At 43.3% G+C, this 27,232-nt stretch overlaps 1 protein-coding gene across 1 annotated transcript in view; it reads left to right on the top strand.

Annotated features, from left to right (window-relative positions):
* Positions 1-448: 448 nt before the first annotated feature.
* RASSF3 (Ras association domain family member 3) overlaps positions 449-27,232 on the top strand; it is a 218,750-nt gene continuing 191,966 nt past the window's right edge. The window contains exon 1 of the mRNA XM_068276744.1: positions 449-848. Within this exon, the coding sequence (XP_068132845.1) occupies positions 566-848 (283 nt within the window). The 5' untranslated portion in view covers positions 449-565. The remainder of the gene's footprint in view (positions 849-27,232) is intronic.

Genomic DNA, 27,232 nt, shown 5'->3' on the forward strand with positions numbered 1-27,232 from the left:
CTTTACACACTGATGATGCCCTAGCAGTAATTCCATCCTGGAATACCTATGCTGCAAAGTGTGAGTACTATCCACAACCACAACACAATTAACTTTTTGTTTGTCAAGTTGCTTTTGTCGAATCTTTATGTCGCAGAGGAAAGATACATGCAGTTCATTACCATTATGGACATAGCCATCTCAGTGGTGAAAGCATTGTGTAAAGTTTTTACACTAATGCAGTTCTGAAGATGTCTCCTTGAACAGATGATGTTAGTAGGAGAGTAGCGGGCTGTAGCATTTTAAAAGTAGATGTGGAGAATAGATAACGAGGCGGGTACAGTAATCCAGTTGTGTTTGTGGGCGGTAACAGGGGCGGTCGGAGTTTGCAGAAGACTAGAGAGAAGTGATCCTAGCAGAGTATACGGAGGATGATGGGGCGGGGCAGAGTAGTGTGTGAGGGCGGGCTCAGCGGGAGGCGTGAGCTTCTGTCATCCTGATCTCGGTATGCGATGCTGCTGATGATCACCTCAGTGGAAGTGACTCCGGAGCGACACTGCTGTCACTTTATCCAGCAGCGATCTCCATGTCTGCTGTAACCCGCGTCCCCGCAGCCCGGTCACCGCTGTCCCCACTGGGTGGCCGAATGGAAACTGCCTTCTTCAGCCCTAACAGAGTGACGGCAGTTGCAGGTGCGCCCCCGGGGGTGAGGCGGAGGGTTCGGGTGCACCGGCCGCCCCCCGATGTCCGCTACATCTTCCAGCCACAGAAGCCGGGGGGCGGTCACAAGTTTCAGGCCGCGGCTGCTCTGACCGCCTGGTGCGACCTCTGCTGCTGCTTCATCTTCGCCGGGGCTCGGCGCTGTGCAGGTAGGACACCCCTCCATACAGCAGGGATCTCTCGTCTAGTGTTATGTGCTAATGTGTGCAGATCGGTCCAGCTGGCATCCCATAGACAGTGACCCTCACTGACCCAGCTAAGCCTATTACTGTCACGTGTATAGTTCTACAGGTGAGGGGGGGGGGGGGGGTGCAGCACAGTCCTCAACACGCTTTCACCACTACTACTGCTGTTTACATGGCACTTTTAAATGATTCTGCCCAGCTCCTCTGCACGCTGTGTATTGACATATAGTTTGCCTGCAACGTCTGTCTTGAATAAATACCAGTTGCAGTATGAAAGCTCCTCCTAACCATGGAGCCAAACTCTAATTTATATGATGTGATGCATCTGTTTAGCATTGTTCTAAAAACTCAGGAGATTATTCAGTGAGGCAGAAAATTGCCCAATGCAAGTAAGCAGCCCCAGAATTATATGATCTGAACATTATAAAAGTTGGAGCTCTGTACAATTCGCTTTCAGAAAACTTGCTTCCTTGGTAAGATCACTGGAAATCACTACTCGTCTATGACAATTCTTGTTAGCACAAATAAAGTGTCAAGGTGTTAAACTTTATTGATAGTAAAAGAATATTAACCAGCATCTTATTATCTGAACATTGATAAATTCTCAAGTGCGGACTGCTGTCTTGTCTGTGTTGCTTTAGGATTTGGGGACTTGTAATCATTTGTACTGTAAACTACTTTTTTGACTCTATCTGCCTTCTGTATGCACAGTCCTGACTTTGTTCTTTTGGGGGAAATGTAGAAGCTTATGCTAGGCAAACACAGTAAAAAAGAATTACTGTCAGATCGATTATTTCCATCAGGTCTGATCTGATTTCTGTTTTATTTTCCGTAGGCTTGAACGGAAAATCGTTCAGATATCAGATCGGACATGTTGGAAATAATCGATCTGACAGTAAATCTGTCAGAAAATTGCATGGTGTGTATCTAGCATTAGTGAATAGCTGGTATTCCTCTCTACTTTGTTATACCCAGCAGAACTATGGAGTGTGCGAACTGGTACCATTTACTTCTGGACAGCTAGTCTCCCTAGTTCCTGATTCTTCTGTACTCCATTCTCATTCAGAGGTTTGTGATAGGTACATCCCTGCTAGATGGATGTGTGATGTTACATCAGATCACATGACCTGCCACTTTAGGGCTCGTTCAGACTATATGCGCTGCCGTGCACATTTTGGCAGTGTGTATAGTGTGCGACACGCAAGAATGGTAGACGGCATAGACAGTCCTTCTACCGTACCGATCATATGCGCTGCGCAGCAGCGCGATTGCGCTATGGTGTGCTGCATGCACTTTTGGGAATCGCAGCGCAGATTCCATGTAATGAATAGGATCTGCAGCGCATAGTAGTTGGCTGTGTGTTGCGTTCCGATCGCACAGCCATCTGCACTAAATGATGTGATTGCAGCTTAAAAGAGACAAAAATCGGCACTAGATGCACCTGGCAGCCTATGGTGGGGTACTGGTGAGCAGCTCACTGTGCCTCCGGTTAAACGATTACACTTAAAACTGAAGAAAGGCAAGTTCCGGGCACCAGACGAGTTGCAAATCACACCACTTTATTTCATCCCACCAAACAAATACATAGCACGGCTGGTCTATGTATTTATTTGGTGGGATGAAATAAAGTGGTGTGATTTGCAACTCATCTGGTGCTCTAAAACTAAATGATGTGAACGAGGCCTTACTCTCAAGTTCTGTCATGGGGAGGTTTCAAATACCAAAGAGATTTTTTGTTTGCATCAACATTTTTTCCTGTCTTTTTTGAGTAATAATTTCAATTCAGATTTCCATTTTGCTCTTTTCAGTGCTAAATGTACATTCCCTTCCCTATATCCACTGCTCAGGAGATGTATACTTGCTCTGCTTATGTTTCAAAATGTTGTCTTTTACGATCCTTTTTTTGTTTTTAACCTTCCTGGCGGTAAGCCCGAGCTGAGCTCGGGCTATGCCGCGCAGGAGGATATCTCAGCCCCTGGTGGGGTGATTTGCACCATTTAAAGTGCTGTACGCGCAGCTAGCACTTTGCTAGCCGCGCGTACAGCTTTATCGCCGCCGCTCTGCGTCGATCGCACGCAGCGGCGGAAGAGGGCCCCACCCCGCCAGAGCCCTGCGCTGCCCGCACCAATGAGTTCCAGGCAGCGCTAAGGGCTGGATCGGAGGAGTCTGACGTCAATGACGTCATTCCGATCGTCGCCATGGCGACAGGAGAAGCCAAACGGGAACGCGTTGTATACGCGTTCCCCTGTTTGCTATTGATGCCGCCGACTATCGCACTAAAGGGACACATGCGCCCTCTAGTGTTGTTTCATGTAGCTACCACTCTGGTAGCTTTACATGAAACCAAAAAAAAAAAATGTATTTCTGCCTATTTGGCAGAAGAAATGAACCGCCAGGAGGGCTAAGGATTTGATAGGGATTGTGTCTAAGGCCCCGTTTCCTCTGCATGCGGTTTTGTATTGTGGAAATCTGCATGATAATGGTGTCTATCTATTGGGACAGGTTTCCATTCACTGCAGTTGTTTCATGCAGATCCGATCTGGGGGGAAAATGATAGCTTGGTGCATTTTTTTGCATGGAGTTGTCTTCTGCATGCGAATTGCATATGATGAAAGTTAATGGTCCTGTACACATGCATTTCTTTGCATTTTTGTTGTTAAATATCGCATATGTTTTAACGTTTCCCATCAACCATGCTACTTTCTGTTTATGTCCAAGAAACAAGCTGAAACATGGCAAACACTACCTACAACAAAAGACGCATTCGAAAATTTGCCTTCAAAAGGCATATTCATATTGTACCCATACTGCATGTTAAGACCCCTCTTGCCAGTAGAAATGGGGCCTTACATAACAACAACAACAACATAAGAATGAGAATATAGATGTCTCCAACTGTCATTCTGCTTAGATGTTAAATGCCTTATTAGAGCTGTAAGTATCATACAGAGCATTTTATATGTGTCCATGTTGTGGTACAGCCTGACATAGCATAGTGTAGCCTTACTGCATTATATAATGACGTCGGCGCCCGGTCTGTCCTTTGCATGCTTCAACAACTGTTTATATGCTGGAGGAAAGTAAGAAGGGCTGTGGAGTTTGAGTTGTGAAGTCAGATTTGGGAGTAGAGATGGCCAATGAAATTCAAAACATTTTGAGTTGATGCAGAATTAAAATGTTGTGTGCAAATTCTATGTAGCTTGAAAATGGACCACGCAGTGGGATTTGAATGGTCAATTTTCAAGCTGTATAACATGAACTGCAAATTATTTACCATCCCTGTTCAGGAGTAATTATTGGTTACCTGGCAATAATGTACCAACTCCGACTCCCTTAGGCCAGGGTCACACATAGCAGAATCGCATGCGTTTTCTATTATGTGCTATAGGGAAAACACATGCTTTTCTGCTTAGTATGAACCTGGCCTTTTAAGTTTTTAATTGTAGTGAAAAAAAATTACACACAGTTAGAGTCCAGATGTCCTCTTTCACAGAGAACAGTCATAGTAAATGACTCCCCTGGTGTAAAAATAATGCCCAGCGCATAATTGTTTCACTAGTGTGAAGCAAAGCTTTTATGCAACCTAAAATTCATATCATTTTAATGTGAATTATAGTCTATAACAAATTCCACCCATACCAAAAAATCATTAAAACTGAATTCAAGTTCAAAGGCAATTCCCCGTTAGACATCTCTAGCTATAACTGTAGCAGCATGAAAAACATGTCACCTGTGTAACTCAATAATGGCAGGTAAGTGCCACAAACTTCCACTAGGCAAGTGCCAGTGTCCCCACTTACTGGCACACCTCTGACACCTGCACTAAGATCCACCCTGAGATCTATTGGGCCCCATCTCTGAACCCTCCCCTTCAGGGGGAAAAATGTGTGCGGAGTATAATGCATTATCTTCTTTATCAGAGAAACTCTGATGGGTTTCTGATTATAAATAATAGACTGTTTGCCAGACCTGTTTTTTTTGAACGTACCTATTGGCTACTGTTGTAACCCTTTGATACAATTTCTGTGAAGTGTTGTCTAATGTAGGGAGATCAGAAAGGAAAATGTATTTGAAGTGAGTGTTGGGCTTGTTTGCTGACTCAAGGCAAGGCTGGTGTACATGTACAGCAGCATGAAAGTCACTAGTCGGTGTGACCTTCATGGTACTTTGGGTTTTCTCTACTTGGCAATGCTTACAGCAGTAGAGGAGAGGCTGCTTCATTTGTGCCTCATCACAGAAGAAATTGAAGCTCCTGTGGTATCAGCTAGAGATGATTGCAGTCCTGGAGTCAGGACCTCAGCTTCCTGTAAATTGCTGTTCCCAGGATTGTACTGCAGTGTAGAATGGTGCCATCAATTATCCAATGGGGCTTGTTCTGAGTGGCAGCACAGCATAGAGTATTTTGTGTATATATATATATATATATATATATATATATATATATATATATATATTTTTTTTTTTTTTTACTTTTTCTTATTTAATGTGTATGTTTGTGTGCATGTATATATACATGTAAAGAAGTTTATCCATCTGCCTAATATTGTGTAAATCCTGCTTGCTCCCTGAATCGGCTCTGACCCATCAGGCATGGATCTACAAAGGTGCCCAGTAGTTTGTGACGCAAAGACCTTAACATCAGATCTTTCAGTTCCTGTAAATTGTCATGTGTTTGCTGCACTTGCCACAGATGCATCATTGGATTATTATTTCAGGAATTTCAATTCCAAAGAAAATACATGCATCAGACCAGGATATATATATATAATATATCTCCAGGTCTACATATATAGTCCCTGTTTTCTGTGGCTGCCAAAGCACAAGCAACAACTTATTGGTGGACTATTTTTCCCAGCTAAATGCTTTGTGCCCATGTGGTTCTCCTCCCCACCCCTTGCCATAGGACAGCACATAGCACTCATCTTAGCCAAACACTCATGAACTTCCAGGAAGGACACCAGGCTTCTGCAAATATCTTAGGTAAGGACTAAATTAAGGGCTCTTTCAGATGAACAGCCGGCAGCATAACTGAAGTGAGAAGAAAATGGAGGCTGCCATGTGTATTTCCTTTTAAACAATACCAGTTGCCTGCCAGCCCTGCTGATCTATGTGGCTGCAGTAGTGTCTGAATCACACCAGACACAAGCATGCAGCCAATGTTATCAGATCTGACAATGTCAGAAACACCTGATCTGCTGCATGCTTGTTCAGGATCTATGGCTAAAAGTATTAGAGGCAGAGGATCAGCAGGATAGCCAGGCAAGTGGTTTTGCTTAAAAGGAAATAAATATGGCAGCCTCCATACTCCTCTTGCTACAGTTGTCCTTTAACTGCTAGTCAGCCGCTTGTGTTTCTGTGCAGATTGCTTGCAACCCGCTGTAAGTGTCCAGCACTTGCAGCATCTCTGCTGGTGGCAGCCAGCCCAGGATGCCACATGCTGTGTTTTGTTTTGTTTTGTTCTGGGCAGTAAATGCACCGCTTGTTAATGGCTGACACGTTTGTGGTTACAAAAGCTCTCATTCGGTTTCATTATTTTGCAACCGAAAGGCGCTTAACACTAGCAACTGATTGCCTAACTGCTGCGATAAGTACTCACTTGAGTAACGATAGACCTAAAACTGCTGGTGGAAACACCATCAAAATGTTAATGTCCGAGAGTGCATTTTCTGTGCCTGCCAAAGCACATCAGCAGCCAGTTGACCATGGTGGGTATTTTTTAACATACTTTGTTCCCAGGCACTGCAGAGAGGCCTTCTGGTTCCCCTTTTTTAGTATAGTGCGTGAGACTCAGGGCTGTTTATAGGCATAGGCAACCCAGGCAGATGCATGGGGTGTCAACTGTGAGTGGGAGCACCACCAGGGCCGGATTTGTACTTTTTACCGCCCAAGGCCGACTATTACCAGCCGCCCCAACCGAAACCGTATCCTACCACCTCTCTCCACACACACCCATCCAAAAAATTTTGGGCCGATGGTGTCCACTATTGGGGCTAGTGCCGAGGTCTCCATGGCAACATGAAGTGAATCAATCATGTCACACGGGGGAACTGGTCAATCAAGCGATCTACAGGTGATGGGCGTGGTGGGAGCCGTCCACCACACACACATAGTCAAAAGTGGCTCACAATTGGACATTGGGTGGGGTCAGCAACACGTAAAAGTGAGTCCTGTCCCCACTGCTGTCTCCAGGATAACAGCGCTTGCCAATCAATTAAGAAATGGGTACTGTGAGAGGCTGCCTTCTGTATTCTGTACTATTTGCTGGTGCTGCCCCTGGTCCTTTCATCCCCCACACCAAGTGTGTGAGACCCGGCCTTCTGTAACTGCCTGGAGCTGCTGCTATGTTATTGGACAAGGTCTGGCTTTTTGCTAGTCACACACTGTTCACAAACGTTTGGTTAACGGACTGCAGCTGCCTGTAGCACAGCACAGGCAGATGCCAGCTGGTACTAATAGTGCAGTTATCCTGACCACTTTCATTTGTTTGGACACTTGCAAATAATGCCCTGCAAATAATGCCCACTGTGTGCAGGCCACCCCTTGTTTATCTGGTGCCCTAGGCCATGGCCTATGTGGCCTTGCCAGAAATCCGGCCATGAGCACCACAGAGCTACTCTTAACACATTGCACTTCATGGAATTCTTGTAGCCAACTGCTAGTTCCATTAAGAAAAGATGGTACTTTGCACACCTATAAGATGCTAACTTTAACACCTCAACAGGCACTTCTGTGTTGATTGTTGCAACTGTACACGGCCCTCAAAATGATTTATGGAAGGGTTTAGTTATATGGGTTCAGTGAGTTTTAGCCATTGAGATGTCTATGGCCTGTTAATAATTTGTGTATCCTTTACAAACTTATTTTGAGAAACAACATTATCAGAGCAGGGACAAGGTCCTCCAGCACCCAAGGCTGAGACACCAAAGTGCGCCCCCATCCTTCCCAACTCCAGTCATCACACACTGATTGCTATTAGACTAAGCCTTAATCTCTAGTTATCTGGCTTGTAGTCACTGCTATGTATCTCCTTTTCTTATTTCTCTGCTTCAAACACAATAGGGAATGGTAGCTGAGTGAGTTGTGCGCCCCCTCCCACACTGCGCCCTGAGGCTGGAGCCTCTCTCGCCTCGGCTCGGCCCTGAACATTATTACTATGTAAACTATCAATTTCTTATTGGTGCCCAGAAAATGACTTGACGTAGGTTATGATCTTCCTGTTTACGATATTAAGGTAGGGAGACAAAATGTGCCTTGCCTGGGCACCAATATGGGCAGAACTGGAGCCAAATGTGTATGCATGCATGCATGAACTGCTAGCAGCAGAAGAAATATTTTATACAGCTAATGTAATTACGGTAGCTTTACGCATCACTGCCTCCTTTCAATCAGTGACAGGAGCTGGTACGGTATAGAAACTAGTTCACTTATAGCAGAACAGAAACTTTTTCCTTTCACAAAAACTGAAAAACTATCGAGCAACCTATCAGTGACACATTCCCTTTAAGATTTGCAGTGGACAGCTACATATACTATAGTAATCCATTCCAGTCCATTGTTTGGTTTGCTTAGATAAACCTCTTTGCAATGAGTAAACCGAACATTATAACCTAACTGAATAGCCTCAGAGTACATTGTGCCGTTTGTCAGCATGTGTTTCCATTCATCTTACAGAGGCAGAGCCACTGGGTGGGGATGCAGAAAGGCAGATCCTTATTTGTTAATACGTAATAACTAGAGGGTTTCTTTTTTGCTGAGAAGTAAGAAACTTGTGTTATCTAGTAAAGAAATAGAGGCCTTTGGTTTTTTATGCTAACTGAGGATAAAAACAGTGTGTGAGAGATGCAGCCTAAAGATATTTTCCACAGAAGCCTAGATATTCATGCATTGCTGTTATAGCAGGTTTTATGCATACAGCATGGGAGTCATTTCACAAAGAAAGGGAGAATTTGAAATCTTCTACTTCTGCAACACCAAATAATTTACGTGTTCAGGTTTTGTATGTGCTGGCTTTCAACATAACCTATCTCATAGTTCAATAATAAAATAAAAAAAAATATAACACATAAAACATATGATAAAACTACGTCTTTGGTTATTATGCAGTCCATGAATGTTCCTTTGTTGTCTCCAGCTGGCTTGTGCTTCAAAAAAACAGGAAAGGAAAAAATTCATAGGGTATACTGTATAACCTTATTGGTAAGAATCCAACCACAAAAAAGGGGGATTTGACCAGTGTCAGCATACTTGGACCACCACAATTCTATGTATGTGAGCCCACCACCATCAGGAAATGTGCTCACCTTATGTGGGAGCTGCCCTGACCCACAGCCAGCAACCCAAACTATAATAGATTCTATTGGCAATCTGCTTGCTAGATTTGTTGATACCTCATTAGATATACCTCACGCACAAAAACAAGATCTGGAGAACACCATCGCCAATTGGATCCTCATCAATGAACAATATGCCTCCCTCGACTATTTTTATCTATGCTTGTGAGTAATATTACTACTTTTTTAACCAATAAATAGCCTTAAAGGGAAGGTCCAAGGAAAAAAACTCACAAAAATCTACTTGGGGCTTCCTCCAGCCTCTTGCAGCCGTCTTGTGCCCTCGCCACAGCTCCAGTGGCTCCCAGTCCCCACCGGTGCAGATGCCGACCTCGCCAGGTCAGCATCTACTGCGGCTCTCGGAGTCCTGCTGACGTCATCTAGACCAGTGTTTCTCAACATTTTATTGCTAAGTACCCCTTTTAAAACCTTGTGCTCACCAAGTACCCCCTAGCATAGTAAACATTATTACAAGTACCCCTTGACAAATATATATTTATTCGTAGTACATGATAATTGGTTGTAAACTATTTCCAAGCATTTATTATTGCTTTTAATTAGCTAAAATACTAATTTGGTGCAGTTTAAATAAGATTTATCATTTTCTAAAACTCTAAATTTGTTATTCTTGGTTAAGTATATCAAGTCAGAGTACCCCCAGGAACCATCAGAAGTACCCCCTGGGGTACGTGTACCGCACGTTGAGAACCTAGGATCTAGACTGTACTGCATAGAAACTTACCAAACACACAATTGGAGAACCTCACTCCCAAACAGTTTTCTGCTGCTTTATAAAGCCTGCAGGCTGCTTATAAGCCAATGAGAAGTGCACACATAATACACCTAGCTTGCAGTGATAATCAAGCAAAAGCTGAGCAAGTCAGCCAATTAGTAGGAGAGGGCTTCAGTTGCATATAGACAATGGCTATATGACCAGCAGGGGGCACCAGCGTGCAGGATATTCCCTCTCATCTGCCCCCCTCCTAACTAAACTGCATGGGATACTACAATAATTAAAAACAATGGTGCATGAGCCAGCCTGGGGCCCCGGGAACTCTCACTGCCCGGGGCCCCAGAACCAGCATCTAACACCATATGTGAGCGCAGCCAAAACCTTGGAGCTGCCACCTCCAAGGCCTGTCTCCTACTGCTCTAAAACTTACCAAACACACAATTGGAGAACCTCACTCCCAAACAGTTCTCTGCTGCTTTATAAAGCCTGCAGGCTGCTTATAAGCCAATGAGAAGTGCACACATAATACACCTAGCTTGCAGTGATAAGCTTGCAGTAAGTTTTAGAGCAGTAGGAGACAGGCCTTGGAGGTGGCAGCTCCAAGGTTTTGGCTGCGCTCACATATGGTGTTAGATGCTGGTTCTGGGGCCCCGGGCAGTGAGAGTTCCCGGGGCCCCAGGCTGGCTCATGCACCATTGTTTTTAATTTATGTACTGCATAGAAATTCTGCACCTGCGCAGTATACTGACCACAGGCCACTGGCGGGGTGCGGAGCTGCAGCGAGGGCAAAGGACGGCTGCAAGGGTCTGGAGGAAGCCCCGGGTAAGTAGATTTTTGTTTTTGTATGTAGCTAGGATGTGTCCTTTAAGAAGAAACTTAACGTTTAGAATGCTTGCAATTAACCATATACAGTTAGTCATTAAAGGTATTACCTGAATCAACGTTTGTTGCTCTGTCTGCATTCCATAATGTGGAAATACGTCACAAATGAGTCTATGCTAATCAGTGAACTCATTGCCATCTAATGGGCTTTTTGGTTTGCAGCAAAAAAAATGTCCACCAATTCATTTTTTTTTCAAAAGACCGTGTAATATTTAATGTACAGTATTATGTATTACATTGTATTGTTTAATATATTAGAAGCAGCCCTAAAAATGTGAACACGTTACTAAGTTTGAAGGAGGCCTTGGTGTTTGCAGTACAACTTGAGCAGAGGATTCTGGGGTGTGGCCTCACAATACAAGCAGAGTTAGGGAGGGGGGCTGAGAGTGCATACAAACATCCCATTTTGATTGGCCAATTTAACCACTTCCATGTACAATGAGGGCCACAGATTTTGGTATCAATATTTTTATTGTAATTTTTCAGAAAAGGTAAAGCAACATTACATTTTCATAAAACAACCATCACTATGGTCCAATATATAATACATCATAAACAAGCAGCAATGTCGACATAAACTAACATGAAATTAGCAGAAACCTGAATATGATAAATCTTATGAACATTTAGCAATTTATCAAACACTCCTATAACATGGGCTATATGATGGAGGTACAGCCCAGCGGAGTAAAAACCTTAGTGGGGGGTTGATATATATCATCAGATGAGAGGCCAGGGGTAGTGCGGAGAGACTTCATGAGTCTCCACCCTAGCACCTGGTAAAAGCTGGTCAATGCCCACAGGGTTTTCGTGAAAAATGTGTAAGGAGCCCAAGTAAATAAGTGATACTTGGGTGAAAAGACTTTATAAGTGTGATTGGACCAGGTGAAAAGGTTAGGTATATACGTAAAACAACAATCTAACTTATAAGCAACAAAATGTTTGAGAGTAGGACTTTCCGTGTGGCCATGGTTAAGTAAGAAAAGAAAAGGAAAGAGCAGGTAAAGAGGAAGAGAATGGAAACAAGGGGAAAATAAGATGAGAGAGAGGTTCACCTGAGAGAGCAGTGAAGAAAGTACTGGAGATCATGACAGGAATCCTTTATTGACTTTGGATTTTACTTTGGTGTGAGTCTATTCAAGGAGGAGACCAGTTTTGGATAAGTTATTATAATAGGGGGGGGGGGGGCAGCATATGGTAATAATTTTCGTATAGTGGGGACCACCTCTTTTCAAAAAGTGTCCTTTTGTCTTCCAAGATGGCTTTCATCTTATCGTAAAACATATATTGCCCCAGTTTGTGTTTAACCGACTCAAAGCTCAGAGAAGGAGAACCCCAGGCACAGGCCATAGCGTGTTTGGTGGCTGTATATATGTGTGAAGTTAATAGAAATTGTGAGTTAGTGCGTTGAGGAGGTTTCAGATTGAGGAGAGCAATCTCGGGACTTTGGGATCTGGGAATCAATTACTGTGTACGTAGATCATCTGATACACTCTATGCCAAAGTTTTCTAGCTTTGGGACATTCCCACCAAATGTGAAGAGCCGTACACTTACACCCACAGCCTCTGAAGCATTTATCCGAGCGCTGTGGGTTAAATTTGACTAGTCAAGCTGGGGTGAGATGCCATCAGAATAGGATCTTATAATTTATTTCAACTACATTGGAACATAAAGAGCTTTTAGGGATATGAGTCCAAGTATTCTGGGGCCACAGATTTTTTGAATACTATAAACCGATTGTGAAGGTATGCTCTCATACTTCATGGAAATGGTAAAATTGGCCAGTGATTGGCCAATCAAATTTGAATGTGTGTAAGCACCCTAACTCGGGGAACACTTTGCACAGGTGGTTCAAAAGAGGGGTTCCCAGATTTTGAACAATAATTCCTGGATGGAAAAGTAGTCTATGTAAGTAGTGTGTTTATTTAAAGAAAATATTGTTTTGTCTGGACTGTGCTTTAACTGCTGTATCTTTCTAAGGAGATGGCCATTTCATGGCTGTTCAGCTACTTTTCTGTTATTAGAAACATTATTGTGCCACTTCATATAGTTTATTCATTGCTGAGGTTAGTGGACAAAGGTCAGCTTAAAGAATTATCATATTTATTCACAGATGAATCAGCCTAGAATAGTCTTTTACAGCCATTGTCTCTGACTCTGGTATTTAAAGCATGTAAAGTATGTAAGCATATGTTTGCTTAAAACCGGTCCAGTCACTTTGGAAGATGTACATCTTCTGAAATAGGAGTTGCGCTTTTGTCATTTATTTTATAGTAAGTTCCTGTTGTGCAGAGAAACTAGTGCTGCCATCTTTAAACACCTAACTGTAGAACTATAAGTCTATTATTATGAACCCCCCAAAACAAAGATTTTTCCGCAGTTCAGAAATCGCATTGACATCATGATTATCAAAGTAATCATGGTGCCCTGTTCCCACTGCAATGCTTCAATGCAAGTGCACTGCATGCATTCGTTTCCTGTTTGTCTATGGAAGCACACAAAAGCGCATAGCGATTTTTCTTACAATTGCCCTTTGCGGCATGAAGCTCCACCCCTTGCAAGTGCAATTGCAACTTAGATAAACGATGGCCACATGAAAAATTGCGTTGCAATGCATGGAAATCGCATTGGTAATTCCTAGCAAACTGTGACCAAATTGCAGCGCATTTTGCAGTGGACAAGGGCCCGTAGACATAAGCAGTCAATGATATGCATGAGTGTTTTTTTTAAACTTGGGGCCTTATTCAGTTAACTTTCCTCCTGAGGTTTCTGTGGCTGTGGAGTCGGTACAAAAATCATTTGACTCCGACTCCTCAGTTTATGAAACCTCCGACTCCAGGTACCCAGAAATGCTCCGAGTCCTCAATTCCAACTCCACAGCCCTGTGCTGTGCATTTACCAAATAGGAGCGTTTACAGTGGCAGTGCAGCATACTTTCATTGTAGAATATGCTTCACTATATGTGTCGCATCATACCTCTGTTGCAACTTTTCACCAACATAAAGTGTATAGTGTGAAAGGACCCTAAGTCTTATCAGAGACAGACCAGCAGCATTGTTGAAAATATGCTAAAGATTAGGGTAAGCAGCAAGCTGACATAGTCAAAGAACATGTGAACCATGACAGCAGGCAGTGGGCAGTTTATTAGGAACAAGCTGAAGCTGAAAATCAGAATACAGTAAAAATTGTCTTTCAGGAATGCGCACATTTAGTATATGTAAGGAATAGCGGAGATGCCGCCGCTGAGTCAAGCGGCATGGCGGCTATTTCCGCGTGTCAACCGGCGGCCTCTGCCGCGCAGGTATGTGCTCAGGGTCCTTCCATTGTTCACAGGTTAAGGGCTATGCGCGCGCGAGCAGATCGACAGGACCTTTATGCAGCTAAGAGGGGAGTCAGCTGATCATGCGGTCAGCTGACTCCAGCTAGCATCTGGATTGGCTGAGTGACTGGGGCGGCGCTATGGAGCATGCTGACTATATATAGAGCAGGTCTGTCAGTAGCTCCGCGTCTGTTGTTGCGAATGCTATAGTGTGTTAGCGCTCAGACCCTAGTCAGATCCCAAAGTGTGCTAGAACCAGCTGAAGCCGGGATCCACACTTAGTCAGATTCTGTTGATAGCTTTAAAGTACTATTGCATTGTTTATCTGTTATGACCTTTTGCTTGCTCTGACTATTCTTCCGTTTGTCGATTCTGTACCTCAGCCTATCTGATTCACGTTGCCAACCCTGCTTGTCCTTGACGTTGAATCAGTCTTCCGTTTCTGTACTGCATCTGTCCGCTCGTTGCCAAACTCTGTCTGTCTGACCTCGCTAACCGCATCAGTGGGCCCTGACACTGGTGAGGGAAATTAGTTGCTTACACCTACCTCTCAGGTGTAGGATACTGATACTTAGTTGTGATACCTGCTTACAGGTATTCATAGGCTGCAGTACTGTCTGTATCACTCGCTCTTAGGCGGCAGTACTGCATGTGTCACTTAGGTTGCAGCACCAACTGTATCAACTACTCCTAGGCTGCAAAAAAATCTGTACCATCTGTTCCTTAGGGGATCCTTAGTCAAGCATCATTAGGACTGCTTCCCCTTATACTGTGCACCAAACACTACCTGGTTGCAGTACAGTCTGAATCACTTGCTCCACAGGTGGTCAGCTGTACAGCATTATTGTGTTCCTTCTCTTTGTTGTAGTTTTCATATGCCTATCGGCTGTAGCACGGTCTGTCTCATCCACTCATAAGGTGAGCACCGGCTGCAGTACAGTCTGAGTCACCCGCTCCTCGGGTGAACCCTCTCATCCGTATTACTGTTACAATAAACACTATTCCTCTTCTGTTGTCCAGTGTCAGGCTAAACTAGTATTATTGGTGATTCTGCAGATCACTGCATAATCAGGTATAGCATCTGTATTATTGTTGATACTGCAGATCACCAATAATCAGAATTCTCTGTGTGCTGACACCAATCATTACAGTATAGACGCTAATGAGTTTGGTGTGAGCTGCTAGTAGTAATACCATATTGGTAATTTTTCATTACCAATATTCTACACCATAAAACTCTTAGCTTGTCTCAAACGATAATACTAATATATCCTATTCTTTAGCTCTCACACTAACACTCCTATTCTTAACATCTAACACTTAGTTTCCTACCACTACACCTAACACTAACCTTACTGTCACTATGCTGCGTTTCAATGCGTTGCGGTATGACACACCCAGGAGCATTTTATCGTCGGAAATCGGCGTTTTCCCACTGGGTTAGTTAGTTACTACCGCCGCTACTCAGCGTCGAACTGCAGATTCCCGACGACACGCCGCAGCCTATTCAACGCGCGCAGGAATTGGCTCCTGCACGCGTAGTCTAATGTGAAAGAGGCCTTACACTAACCTTCTTACCCCAACACTAACCTCACTGTCACTACACCTAACACTAGTCTCACTGTTGCTACCAGGAATGAGGAGTTGGAGCAATTTTTGGGTACCTGGAATCAATGGTTTCATAAACTGAGGTGTTGGATGATTTTTGTACCGACTCCTCCACAGCGCTAGTCGATACACTGACTTCATTATCGCTACACTTAACACTAACCTCACTGTCATTACACCTAACCTCAACCTTCCTGCACCTACACCTAACACTGACCTCGCTGTCGCTCCACTTAACATTAACCTCACTGTCATTACACCTAACACTAACCTTTCTACACCTAACAGTAACCTCACTGTTGCTACACCTAACCATAACCTTCCTACCCTTACACCTAACAAAACTTCCTACCCCTATACCTGTAGTAAAGCCGAATGTTATAGCATTGCGCAGCTGTTTGCTGATCGTCATACTGTTACGCCGCAGTTTGCTGTAATATTGCTATGCCACGGCTTGCCAAGAGTAATAATAAGCACCTTGGCACAGCATAGCCACCATTAACATAACAGCCTATGTTACTGCCGAGGACTTCGCATGCTTCCGGCAGGAGAGCCAACATGAAGAAACCATTAAAACTCATGCTTAGGCATTTGTACAGTGCTCTATGTGTGCTTCCAAATTAGGGACCCACCAGTGATGTCAGCAGCATCCAAGGAATATCATGCTTCCAGCATTTTGTTTCCAACAGCAAAAGGCAGGAACTCACTCAGAACTTGTACATTTATTGGGGTTGAGGTGAGAGAGGTCAGAGGCAGAGTTATGAGGCACAGAGTATAATGGCACAGAGCTACACTAGATCACACAAGAGGCTGACAAACTAGGACTCAGGCTTGCTGTGACTGGAGACATTGGCACTATACTGTAGTCTGTAGACATATATCTGAGCACTTACTATAATGTTAATTTTTTTCTTTAATATTACAGCTTTCGAAAATCCACCAAACCTTTAATCCCTTATTGTATTTGATGTGAAGTTCAGTGGAAAACATTCTCCTCTCATTAGACATGTAAAGATCTTTGGAAGAAACTCTCATCTGATGTGATCACATAGAAAACATTATGTGACTCGAGCCTGGGGGTGGAAATGCATATCTTGGGAAAAACAAGCAATGTACATTACCTTACAGTCAAGCACCATTCATTTGTTTACTGTGGAGAAATTACAGTAAAAAAAGCTTTTGCCTCATGTGCTATTTATTGCATTGTCCGCCGAGCTGATAAGAAGTCTAGACATATGTTTCATGAGAAAGTCTAAAGTCTACTAACCTGAGAGATCCAGAATAGGAATCGCTGGCTCACCAGCAGGCTCTGGACCTCACACGAAACATTTGAGTAAAATTCTTGATGGTAAATTGAGATACAGGGAGAAAAACCTCTTCTTCTTGACATATCATTAGTCAGTTAATTTAAACTGCAATCTTTTACTTTTCACATTGGATAAATGGTCTCAGACTGGATCAGTTTATTATAGGCAATGGTTTATGTGCAGGCAATCAACTACAGTGCTGTCATGAGCAGTACAGAAGTGGGCTGATGCCGGCAGTGGCGCTGCACTTGACCAGAGAAGGCTATGGATGGAAGAATGATGCTTGGGTGCTGATATAGAATATGAAACAAAGGTAATGAAAGTTTTTAGTACTGGTTGAGGATAGATATCTATGAGAAGGGTCTGCAATAGTATAGGAGAAGATTATTTTTATTGGTGAGAATGCTAGATGTGGGTGGTATTTTAAAGGGATCAATTCAGGTTATGAATTGTTAAAGAGGGAATTAATGGTAGAGATCGGTAACAGTGTTGGATCTAGGAGGAATGTGCATATTCAGTATGAAGAAGGATGTTCTCATCAGTGGTGGGGGGCTTTGAAGCAACTTATGAAAATAGCATTGTATTGGTGAGACAGGAAAAGAGGGAGGGCAGCGTAGCCAAACCCAGCCATGCCAAATCTAAAAGTATACCTCATTAACCACCCCAGCCAAAGTGCCCTTGTGGGACTCATAATACAGCTGGTTACTAACTGTACATATATAGCAGTGCTGTCAGCACAATATTACAGCACCCATTACAGTGGAGCACTAACCAAAATTTGTGCAAATATAGCACATCCATTTTCACTTTCCTTCATTGCTTTCCCTTATTGCTTGTAGGGCATTCGCATATCTCCCAACTCTCAGGGCCGGCGCTACCATAGAGGCAAAGGAGGCAATTGCCACAGGGCCCCAGAGCCTGTAGGGGCCCCCAGTGGCTACAAGAGGAAACATTTGTTTCAAAAAGACCTTATAGTTTTTGAGAAAATCGATTTTAAAGTTTCAAAGGAAAAAAAATACACATTTAAAAACTCGCCGACTTTAACGGTTAATAGCAAATCCACCTTAAATGCTAGAAACCCTAAATTTGCAGGATATGTTAAGGAGATCATCGGGAATAAGAGGAAAAAAACAATTTTTCAAAATTTCAAAGGAAAAAAGTATACTTTTAAATGCAGTATATGTCACTTTTAGTAGCAAACGGTAGTGTAATTTTACATGTATCAAAAGGAAGAGCAATGTATTTCCTGACGGGGTTTCCAGGGGGTCCATACGCAGCCACATCGCTTTGGCCAGGGATCGCTATACATCCGCAATATGGCTGTATGAAGATCCCTGGCATTTTTTCCTATTTTCCCAATTTTTTTTTTTTTATGTTTAGAGTGTGGGAATTATTTTTTTTTTTAATTATGTGGAGTCCCCCCTCCTCAAACTTTTTAACCCCTTGTCCCCCATGCAGGCTGGGATAGCCAGAATATGGAGCTCCGACTGGGGCTTCACACCCGGACTATACCAGCTGCAAAAAAAGGTCCCTTAAAGTGAATGTTTACCAGTTCAAAAATAAAAAAGTCAGATACTCACCTAAGGAGAGGGAAGGCTCAGTCCTAATGAGCCTTCCCTCTCCTCTCCCGGTGCCCGGTCCCGCGCAGGGTCACCCGTAGCAGTATTCGACCAGTTCGGTCAAATACTGCAACTTCCGCCACCGAAGGGAGGTTTCGGAAGCCTTCGGGAGCACTCGGGCTCCCGAAGACGGGCCGCTCCATACTACGAATGCGCGAGCGCCCTCTATGACGCACTCGCACATGCGTAGTATAGAGCTGCCCGTCTTCGGAAGCCCGAGTGCTCCCGAAGACCTCCGAAGTCCCTGCGGCGGCAGATGCGAACGAGGGAGCCAGCGCAGCACCGAGGGCACCGGGAGAGGAGAGGGAAGGCTCATTAGGACCGGGCCTTCCCTCTCCTTAGGTGAGTATCTGACTTTTTTTTATTTTTGAACTGGTAACCATTGGCTTTAATGCTGATTTTTGTTCCGAGGTATCTGTTGGGGGGCCCCCTAGGTTTATTTTGCCCTGGGGCCCCATTGTTGCTTAAAGGGAACCAGAGATGAACGTTTCACACAAAATAAACATATCAGTCGATAGCTTGTAAAGAATAAATGCTCTACCTGATAATTTCGCTGCTCTGGTGTGCCTTTTTTAGTGTTTTTTTTTATCCATTATTGCTCCAGGGAAAATCAAATATGGCCGCCGGCTCATATCCCTTCTGCTTCCGGGTTATGAGTTGTTCTGGATGTGCTGTCTAGGCTATATGAGACTATGCTGCTATCTAGGCTATATGAGAAAGGCTGCTGCAGCCTTTCATCTGTGTGCTTTCATTTTGGTATGATGTGCAGCTGCCTGTAGGAAGTGTCTCTCATAGGAATGAAACTGCAGTCATCATCATTATCTATGCAGACAGAGTGCACACAGAGCACACAGATCATATTGCAGCCACACTTGTCTGTTTCAGAGATTCTCTCTCAGCAGGAGCAGCCCCTCCCATGTCATCACAGCTCTCAGTATGCAAAGCAGGAAATCTGAGCCAGGAGGGGGCAGGCTTGGGCTTGAAAAGACTCCACAGAAGAGTGACTCAGCTATAATGATTCCAGGTCAAACCTAGACTGAGCCAGTCGAAGATTCTTATCACAGCTGATAATAGACTAATTAAGCAGATAGGAATGAAACTAAAAGCAGGGTAGGTGTTTACTGTCATGTTCCCACTGATAAATGTAATAAAATACATGAGGGTGCTTCCTCTCTGGTTCTCTTTAAACCGGCCCTGAACTCTCTAAAAAAAGGGTAAAGAGAGGCCAAGCAGGTAATCTTGGGGCTGATAATCTGAGTGCCTCTTGTTTTGGGCATCCTGTACTTCTGTTATCAGCAGTCCTGATGTCAATTGCTACGGATCAAATGTTTTAAGGGTTAGGAATGTAGGGGAATTTGAGGGTAGTAGAGTCAGTCTGTTAGTGTTGGAGATCATGGAAAAGGAATCATTTAGGGTTGTGTTAACAAGAGACTGGGAGATGGGTTATATGAAAGGTGAGAGATGGTGTTAGACATCATGCAGGGAATTGGTTCTTTTTATGTGTTCCGCTACAGTTAAAGAGAACCTGAACTGAAAATTAAAAGTCAAAATAAACATACACAGGTCATACCTCCTGTGTAGTCCACTCATCAGTCTCTTTCTTTTCTCCCGCGGTCTGTCTGTCCATTGTGATCAATGGATTTCTCTGTCCTCCATTTTGAAAATGGCCATTACCCCATTACAGCTTCCTGGTCAGCACACTGTTAAACTGTAATATCACCCACTTGAGCCATAGGGAAACATGGACATTACCTTGCACATTTAGTTGTTACTGACAGCAGCTGATATATAGCTGACAGCAACTGGTATATTTCAGTTCTGACAAAATATTGTCAGAACTGAATGGGATCACTGTAAGAAGACAATGGTGAGCCTCTGAGAGGTACTGACAGCGAGGTAAGTATGTAATAATTATTTGCAGCTACATCATGTGTTTATCTTAGATAATTTTACTCAGTTCAGGTTCCCTTTAAGGTTATTAGAGATAGCAGTAAAGAAGGGGGTGGAAATAGTTATTGGTTCAAAAGAAGTTAGGAGTCAGGGCTACATTTAGTGTTATGGTTTAAACTTTAATATTTAGGCAAAAGGAAAGCTCTCTGTTATATTCATGCACTGCTCCTTTCTAACATTATTGTTATCATAACATCAGTACAGTAATTTAGTGAAGTATAAACTGTAGTGCAGTATAAACAGTTGAAGTAGATAAGCACATTAGTTTATGTGGACCTGTATTTGTACAAACCTAAGTGAAGAACAGTTAACCACTTAAGGACCAGAGACCACTGGTACAAGAAATGGTGGAATAATGACGATTACAGACGAATCGCCACGCCTACCAGCCACAAATCGCCGTCCACACTGAATGCTGGAAACCTCAGCCACCCACTCTGCCATCTCTAGGACGGCAGAGTTCCTGTGAGCCGGTCAGGAGCTGCTTTTATTGACTCCTGACCCCGGCTATCAATGTAAGCCAATGGGAGCTACTTACTTTGATAGACAGAGTCAGGAGCCAATTAAATCGGCTCCTGACCTGCTCACAGGCCTCTGCCGTTATAGAGACGCCAGAGCGAGTGACCTGCAGCGGGGAGACGGCGGCGAGATCGTCGGGAGCAACAAAAGCGGCGAAAACACGAGGCGTTGGTGTATTGAAATCTAGGCCCTGGCAGCTTGTTATCCATCAAAACAGGGCGTAGATTTCAATTAGTTCTTAATTAGTTAAAGAGCAACCGTAATCAAGGATTGAACTTCATCTCAATCAGTAGTGATGTCAGGACCTAGGTCCTGACCATTTCCTGTCTGTGAACCTTGTTGCATTGTAACAGCTGTTTCCAACTGCCAAATAACCAGCATCTCCCTCTGTGCATATGTATAGCTATTAAAAAACAACAAGAAACCTTTTCTCCTCATTAAAGAATGGGGTCTGTGCAAGATTGTTTCCAGAATAGGGACTGTCCTTTTAAAAGAGGCAAAATTAGGAGCATGGATACAGGTCACAGAATTATGCCTCACTAATGTGCTTATGATGTGAAGTTTATACATAACACATGGCTCTTGTGTTGTCTGTAAACAGAGGTTGTTATTGAAACAGGGTGCAGCAGGTTTCATGGGTCCCTGAGTTACGGGTTTCATATTTTGATCGTTTTTGTGCCATTGGTTGAAGGCTGGCTGCATTGCTTGATTTGTGGTTCTTTATCAGTAGACACAATGCTGGCAGAATAGGCCATATTTATTATTGTGCTGTTCAATGACAAGGCTGAATATATCATCCCAGCCCTATTGTCTGATTGTCTGGACTTGTACTGCTGCTGACTGCTCCAAGGACACAGCAGTAACAGTAGCATGAAGTAAAATGCAGGGCAGTTTAGCTGAGCTGTTACAATAGCTTCCCCCCCTTCATTTTTGGGTATGGAGCCAAGTGAGTTAATCATTTGTAAGTTCTGGTATGTGAAATCTTTTTAAAATGCTGCTCTTTCTAGCAGGAATACAATATATAGAGTGGCCTGTACGCACTGTTAGTTTTCTCTCCAGACTGCCTCCAGAGATTTTACAGGAAACATGAACCAAACTATTCTCCAGAAGATCTTATCTCTGCTATGGTCGGCATACCTGAATATATTTTTGCTTGTGCACAGGGTACTCTCACCTTGCCAATCAGAGCTGCAGAATCTGCTGTCTCTGTACCATGGGGCAACCGTCTTGTTTTTTTTTTCCCGAATGTAAATGGAGGTTCTGCGGATGAAATGACAGCTACTGCAAGCAATAAAGGGCTATCTCTAACCCTGCAGCTCTCCGGAACGGAGTTTGTTTATACAGGATTTAAAAGCGGGGTAAAAATGTCAGGCAGTGCCATCAGTGAAAAATAATACATTTTTCCTGAAAAGGTACTTTTCCTGTGCCAACAAAGCCATGTGGGGGATTCTCCCTGTGTGTGAGTTTAGGTGTGGGTTTGTAAAAGAGTTCCTGAGTTTAGGTGAAAGTTTTGTGAAGTCGAGCCTCTGAGCTGGTCTGTGGTTCTGCATAAGGTCTCCACTTGTACCTAATCCCTCACAATATACTTCTAATTAGCATATACCACTTTCAGTGAGTTTCAAGCAAACTGATTCATGTCCTTTATGCTGCATACCTCTATGTTCTCCATTCCTATATATTTCTAATTTGAAGGGCATATATGAAATTGGAAGGCAACATATGTAAGTTTAATGTAACCACTGAAGTTCAGGTGCACATTTTGCTAGGTCTGGATAAGACTCAACAGTCTCACACACCTAATACATTGCTACACACACACTCGTAAAAGACACACAAAACTGAATGCAGAACTTTTGTAACCTATTTTGATGCTGTATTTGTTTAGTATATACAGTACCCCTTTCATTATTGTAATATTTGTGATACATTTATTTAAAGGATACCACAACTGACATGTGGCATAATGAGATAGACATGGGTATGTACAGTGCCTAGCACACAAATAACTATGCTGTGTTCCTTTTTTTCTTTCTCTGCCTGAAAGAGGTAAATATCAGGTATGTAAGTGGCTGACTCAGTCCTGACTCAGACAGGAAGTGACTACAGTGTGACCCTCACTGATAAGAATTTCCCCCTTTTTTATCTATTTCTTGCTCTCAGAAGCCATTTTCTTCTAGGAAAGTGTTTTATAGTTGGAATTTCTTATCAGTGAAGGTCACACTGTAGTCACTTCCTGTCTGAGTCAGGACTGAGTCAGCCACTTACATACCTGATATTTACCTCTTTCAGGCAGAGAAAGAAAAAAAGGAACACAGCATAGTTATTTGTGTGCTAGGCACTGTACATACCCATGTCTATCTCATTATGCCACATGTCAGTTGTGGTATCCTTTAACTCTTTCCTCAGTACAGGTTTAGCAGTTTGCAAGTAACAAGCAGAGTCTTTGTCATTTTCTCTCACTGAAAATTGGTAACCTCAGCAATATTTTATTACTGTTCGTCTGTTTGTCAAAATGGCAAATGTTATGAATGCTAAGCAATCATTAGTCGAGCATTAGCGGTCGCTCCCCTTTCCATTCATACGCTAACCATTCCAAACTTGGGCTTCGTACACACGCAAGGTGGTTCTCGGTCGAGGCAGCTGGTTAGGCCGCATCTGCTGAGAATCTAGCATATGTACGGCGGCTCCAATGTGTTGGACAGAGATCTGGAGGGCCATTGTTCTGGTCCTTACCCCCTCCTGCTTCTTTATGCATCAAATGTTGTCGCTTTGCTCTCCCACCTAATGACATAACCTGGCCCCAAACTGTCAGCTGTTGGATCTGCTCCCATTCCCTGTGGGCGGTTGTCCTCACACGTGTATACAAAACTTAAAGCTAACCGGTGACAAGGAATGGGGTAACATTTGAATAGTTACCTAAATGTTGGAAGCCTCTGGCTGGTCTAGAGGCTTCCCAGATCATCTGTGTCCACCATTGCTGCCCAGGACACTCTCCTTCTTCTGGCCGCTGTCCTCGCTGTGTAGGAGTGCTTCCATACTGGACATGTGAGTATGGTCCGAGCATGCCCAGCATAATAAAGTGCTCCTGCACAGAGGGAAGAAGCCATACACGAGCGTATTTGTCCTGCTCAGCATGCACAGACCATACTTACACAAGCTCAGTATGATTGTGCACATTTGCTTCTACCTGTGCGATTGAGCCAGCCTATCGCAGAGAGTGGAGGTGAAGAGAGAAGTAGTGCAGTGCCAGTCATGATATGTTCATTTCCAAAGCTGCTACCATACTTCTCTGCTGCTTAACAATGAAGTTGGCATTTGCTGCATTGAGTAAAAGAAAAGTGGGAACCGTTTTAGTACGTGTCATTCTGGCTCTTTTCCACTTTGGAATTTACAGTGGAGGTCCACTTAAAGGGGAACTGAAGAGAGAGGTATATGGAGGCTGTCATGTTTATTTCCTTTTAGACAATACCAGTTGCCTGGCAGCCCTGCTGATCCTCTGCCTCTAATACTATTAGCCATAGCCCCTCAACAAGCATGCAGCAGATCAGGTGTTTAAGTGGTTCAGACTTATAAGTCTGATCTGACAAGACTAGCTGCATGCTTGTTTCTGGTTTTAATCAGATACTACTGCAGAGAAATAGACCAGCAGGGCTGCCAGGCAACTGGTATTGATTAAAAGGAAATAAACATGACAGCCTCCATATACCTCTCTCTTCAGTTCCCCTTTAAAGTAAGCATATGGTCAGTGCAAAGTATTGATATTTTAGGAGCTGTCCAGTGCTGATCCTATAGATCATTACACAATCATCTCCGGATGCCCAAGATCCCTATAACCAGGTGTGTGATAAATGTGTTCCTCCTGCTATATGATTACAACCCATTTTTCTCTCTTCTCTGTGCAAATGTTTAATAGAAAAATGGTTAATAAAATAGCCTTAAAGGGAACCAGAGATGAACGTTTCACACAAAATAAACATATCAGTTGATAGCTTGTAAAGAATAAATGCTCTACCTGATAATTTTGCCGCTCTGGTGTGCCTTTTTTAGTGTTTTTTATCCATTATTGCTCCAGGAAACATCAAATATGGCCGCCGGCTCATATCACTTCTGCTTCCAGGTTATGAGGTGTTCTGGATGTGCTGTCTAGGCTATAAGAGACTAGGCTGCTATCTAGGCTAAATGCAGCCTTTCATCTATGTGCTTTCATATTGGTATGATCTGCCTGTAGGAAGTGTCACTGATAATAACTGCATTTTCATTCCTATGAGAATCTAGTGCACACAGAGCACACAGGGATCATATTACAGCCACAGAGCTTCTCTCTCAGGAGCAGCCCCCTCCCATGTCATCACAGCTCTCAGTATGCAAAGCAGAAGATCTAAGCCAGGAGGGGGAAGGCTTGGGCTTGAAAGGACTTCACAGAAGAGTGACTCAGCTATAATGATTCCAGGTCAAACCTCGACTGAATAGTCGGTGGATTCTTATCACAGTTGCTAATAGACTAATTAAGCAGATAACAATGAAACTAAAAGCAGGGTAGGTGTTTACTGTCATGTTCCCACTGATAAATGTAATAAAATACATGAGGGTGCTTCATCTCTGGTTCTCTTTAAGTAGACTATATTGATTGTGCTGTCTGTTCTATCTAGTATAAGAGCTAGCAGACTGAGAATACTATGAACAGATTTTTTATGAAAGTTCCCAAACTTGATTACTCTTCTGTTGTTATACCTGAATGATGCAGATTTTACACCACACTGACAGCGTGCATATAATAATGGCTCCTGTTAAAGAGAGCCAAATATAAACTGTATTAAACTTATAGTTTATTAAAATGGGTGCCAGGATATGCCGTAAAATATAGTTTACAACACTGATATTCTACTATTCCCCACTGTAACCCCTATTTTTACATCTAGTAAAATGGGCACCATGAAAAGTGATAAAATATTGGTTAATTTACTGATATTGAGTAGAGACACAGAGAGCCAAATATAGTGTAGTACGTTCAGGTAGTTGAAATGAAGTATGAGTAATAGAGTGCAGTGTTCTCCCCAGACATTTTTTCCAGCCGGGTGGCATGAAATAGTAGCCGGGTGGCATGAAAAAGTAGCCGGGTGGGTCGAGATGAAAATGCAGGGCAACTCTGCTTACAGCATAGGAGGAGGTAAAGAGGTGAGCCGATGACAGCCGGGTGGTCACCAAATCTAGCCGGGTGGAGCACCCGGCTAAAAGAGCCTGGGGAGAACACTGGAGTGATAAGCTATACTCACAAAACATGGTTACCTCAAAGGCAACCACTGTATAGGCAGATGGGGAGCTTAGACCTGACCCCACTCAGTATTAAGAAGTCGCTTTCCGTAGATGAGGGAAAAAAAGGGTAACACCTTTCCACCACGGGTGGACTTGATATAGCGTAGTATGTATACTTGCCTCCTCCAAGCAGACACAAAAATTGCCAATGTATTTATCAAATGGAACAAGTTTATTTACATACTCCAGGGGACAATGCAACGCATTTGGCAGGTTTGATCTCACTTCATCAGGCAATAACAACGGAGTAATAGCATATGTGGTCAGTAGAAGAGCCAGGCACCTCTGTGACTATGTAAATGAACTTATTCTATTTGACAAACACATTGGCAATATTTGTGTCTGCTTGGAAGAGGTAAGCCCACCACAGCCTCCTCATGTTTTAAACTTTTTAGATACTTTTATCCTTTTGACGCCTCTACATCCATACTACGCTAGTTTACTGATATTGTACTACTTCATTCATATAGCAATATGTACGAAATTTTACTAACCTCTCCCTACCCTCACACAGAACCTCCCCTGGTGGTGCCTAACCTTAACCCACCCAGGGGTTCCTAACTGTTTCTAACCCTAACTACATCTCCTGGTTGTGCCTACCTTTTACCCTCCTCTGTTTGTGCCTAAACTTAAACTCCCTGGTTCCCTGGTCGTGCCTAACTAATCCCCCCGGATGTGTCTAACCTTGCAACCCGCTCCCTCATCCCCCCCCCGCCCCGGTTGTACTTAACCACAAACCTACAAGGTTGTGCCTAATCTTGGCTCGC

Source organism: Hyperolius riggenbachi, chromosome 3 (genome assembly GCF_040937935.1).
Source record: "Hyperolius riggenbachi isolate aHypRig1 chromosome 3, aHypRig1.pri, whole genome shotgun sequence".
In the NCBI taxonomy this organism is placed as follows: Eukaryota; Metazoa; Chordata; class Amphibia; order Anura; family Hyperoliidae; genus Hyperolius; species Hyperolius riggenbachi.